The sequence below is a fragment of the Sinocyclocheilus anshuiensis genome, unplaced genomic scaffold, assembly GCF_001515605.1.
Source record: "Sinocyclocheilus anshuiensis isolate Anshui unplaced genomic scaffold, SAMN03320099.WGS_v1.1 C32071970, whole genome shotgun sequence".
Lineage (NCBI taxonomy): Eukaryota > Metazoa > Chordata > Actinopteri > Cypriniformes > Cyprinidae > Sinocyclocheilus > Sinocyclocheilus anshuiensis.
Window position 1 is genome coordinate 1 of NW_015610266.1, and position 673 is coordinate 673.

Below are 673 nucleotides of genomic sequence, written 5' to 3' on the forward strand. Positions count from 1 at the left end.
ATTTATACTAGAAAACAAGACAAAAATACTAAGCAAGAAAATCATGTTTTGCAGTGTTCGAATTAATAGATAAAATTGGAAAAATTGCCCAACCCTACTAAACACATCTACTGAACACGTGTCTTTATTAGCAGTGATGACGACAGCCGAACCTGTATGAGAGCGGCTTCCTGCCGGGGTCTGTGGGAGGATTACAGGCCCCGACGAACTGGATCCGCTCCAGCTTCACCCAGGTCTGGTCTGAGGTGCGGTAGAAGCCGCCGTGCTCCACCATCTGAACACAACACAGCACGGGTTACACCACAGACAGACACACAGCAGGAGCCGGACTCAGCGAGACGCTCGCACACGCACCTGTCTGATGAAGGAGATGACCCGCTGCGTGCCGTACTTGTCCATGTCAGGCAGGTTGATCTCGTCGCAGAAGAGCACCAGCCACTTGCCCAGCTGCACCGGAGCCAGAACCACGCCGTTAGGAGTCCTGCGGTACTCGCAGTAATGATCGAAGGTCTTCAGCAGCAGCTCCGGAGTCGTAGCGCTGGAGAAGTTCAAACCCACCACCTGGAGAAAACACATTTCACAAGTGTCCAAGCAGTCGACCCAGCATCACATCACAGAACACAGCTGTGCCAGTGGATCTGCTTTAGGAACACTGCATTGGTTCATCTGTAGG

General features: G+C 52.2%; 1 protein-coding gene across 1 annotated transcript; it reads right to left on the bottom strand.

Annotated features, from left to right (window-relative positions):
* Positions 1 to 112: 112 nt before the first annotated feature.
* LOC107682329 (cytoplasmic dynein 1 heavy chain 1-like) lies at positions 113 to 638 on the bottom strand. The gene is made up of 2 exons (XM_016478605.1): positions 355 to 638; positions 113 to 274 (listed from the first exon to the last, which is right to left on the bottom strand). Exons 1-2 carry the CDS (start codon positions 574 to 576, stop codon positions 128 to 130), a joined length of 369 nt encoding a protein of 122 aa, XP_016334091.1. The 5' UTR covers positions 577 to 638; the 3' UTR covers positions 113 to 127.
* Positions 639 to 673: the final 35 nt, after the last annotated feature.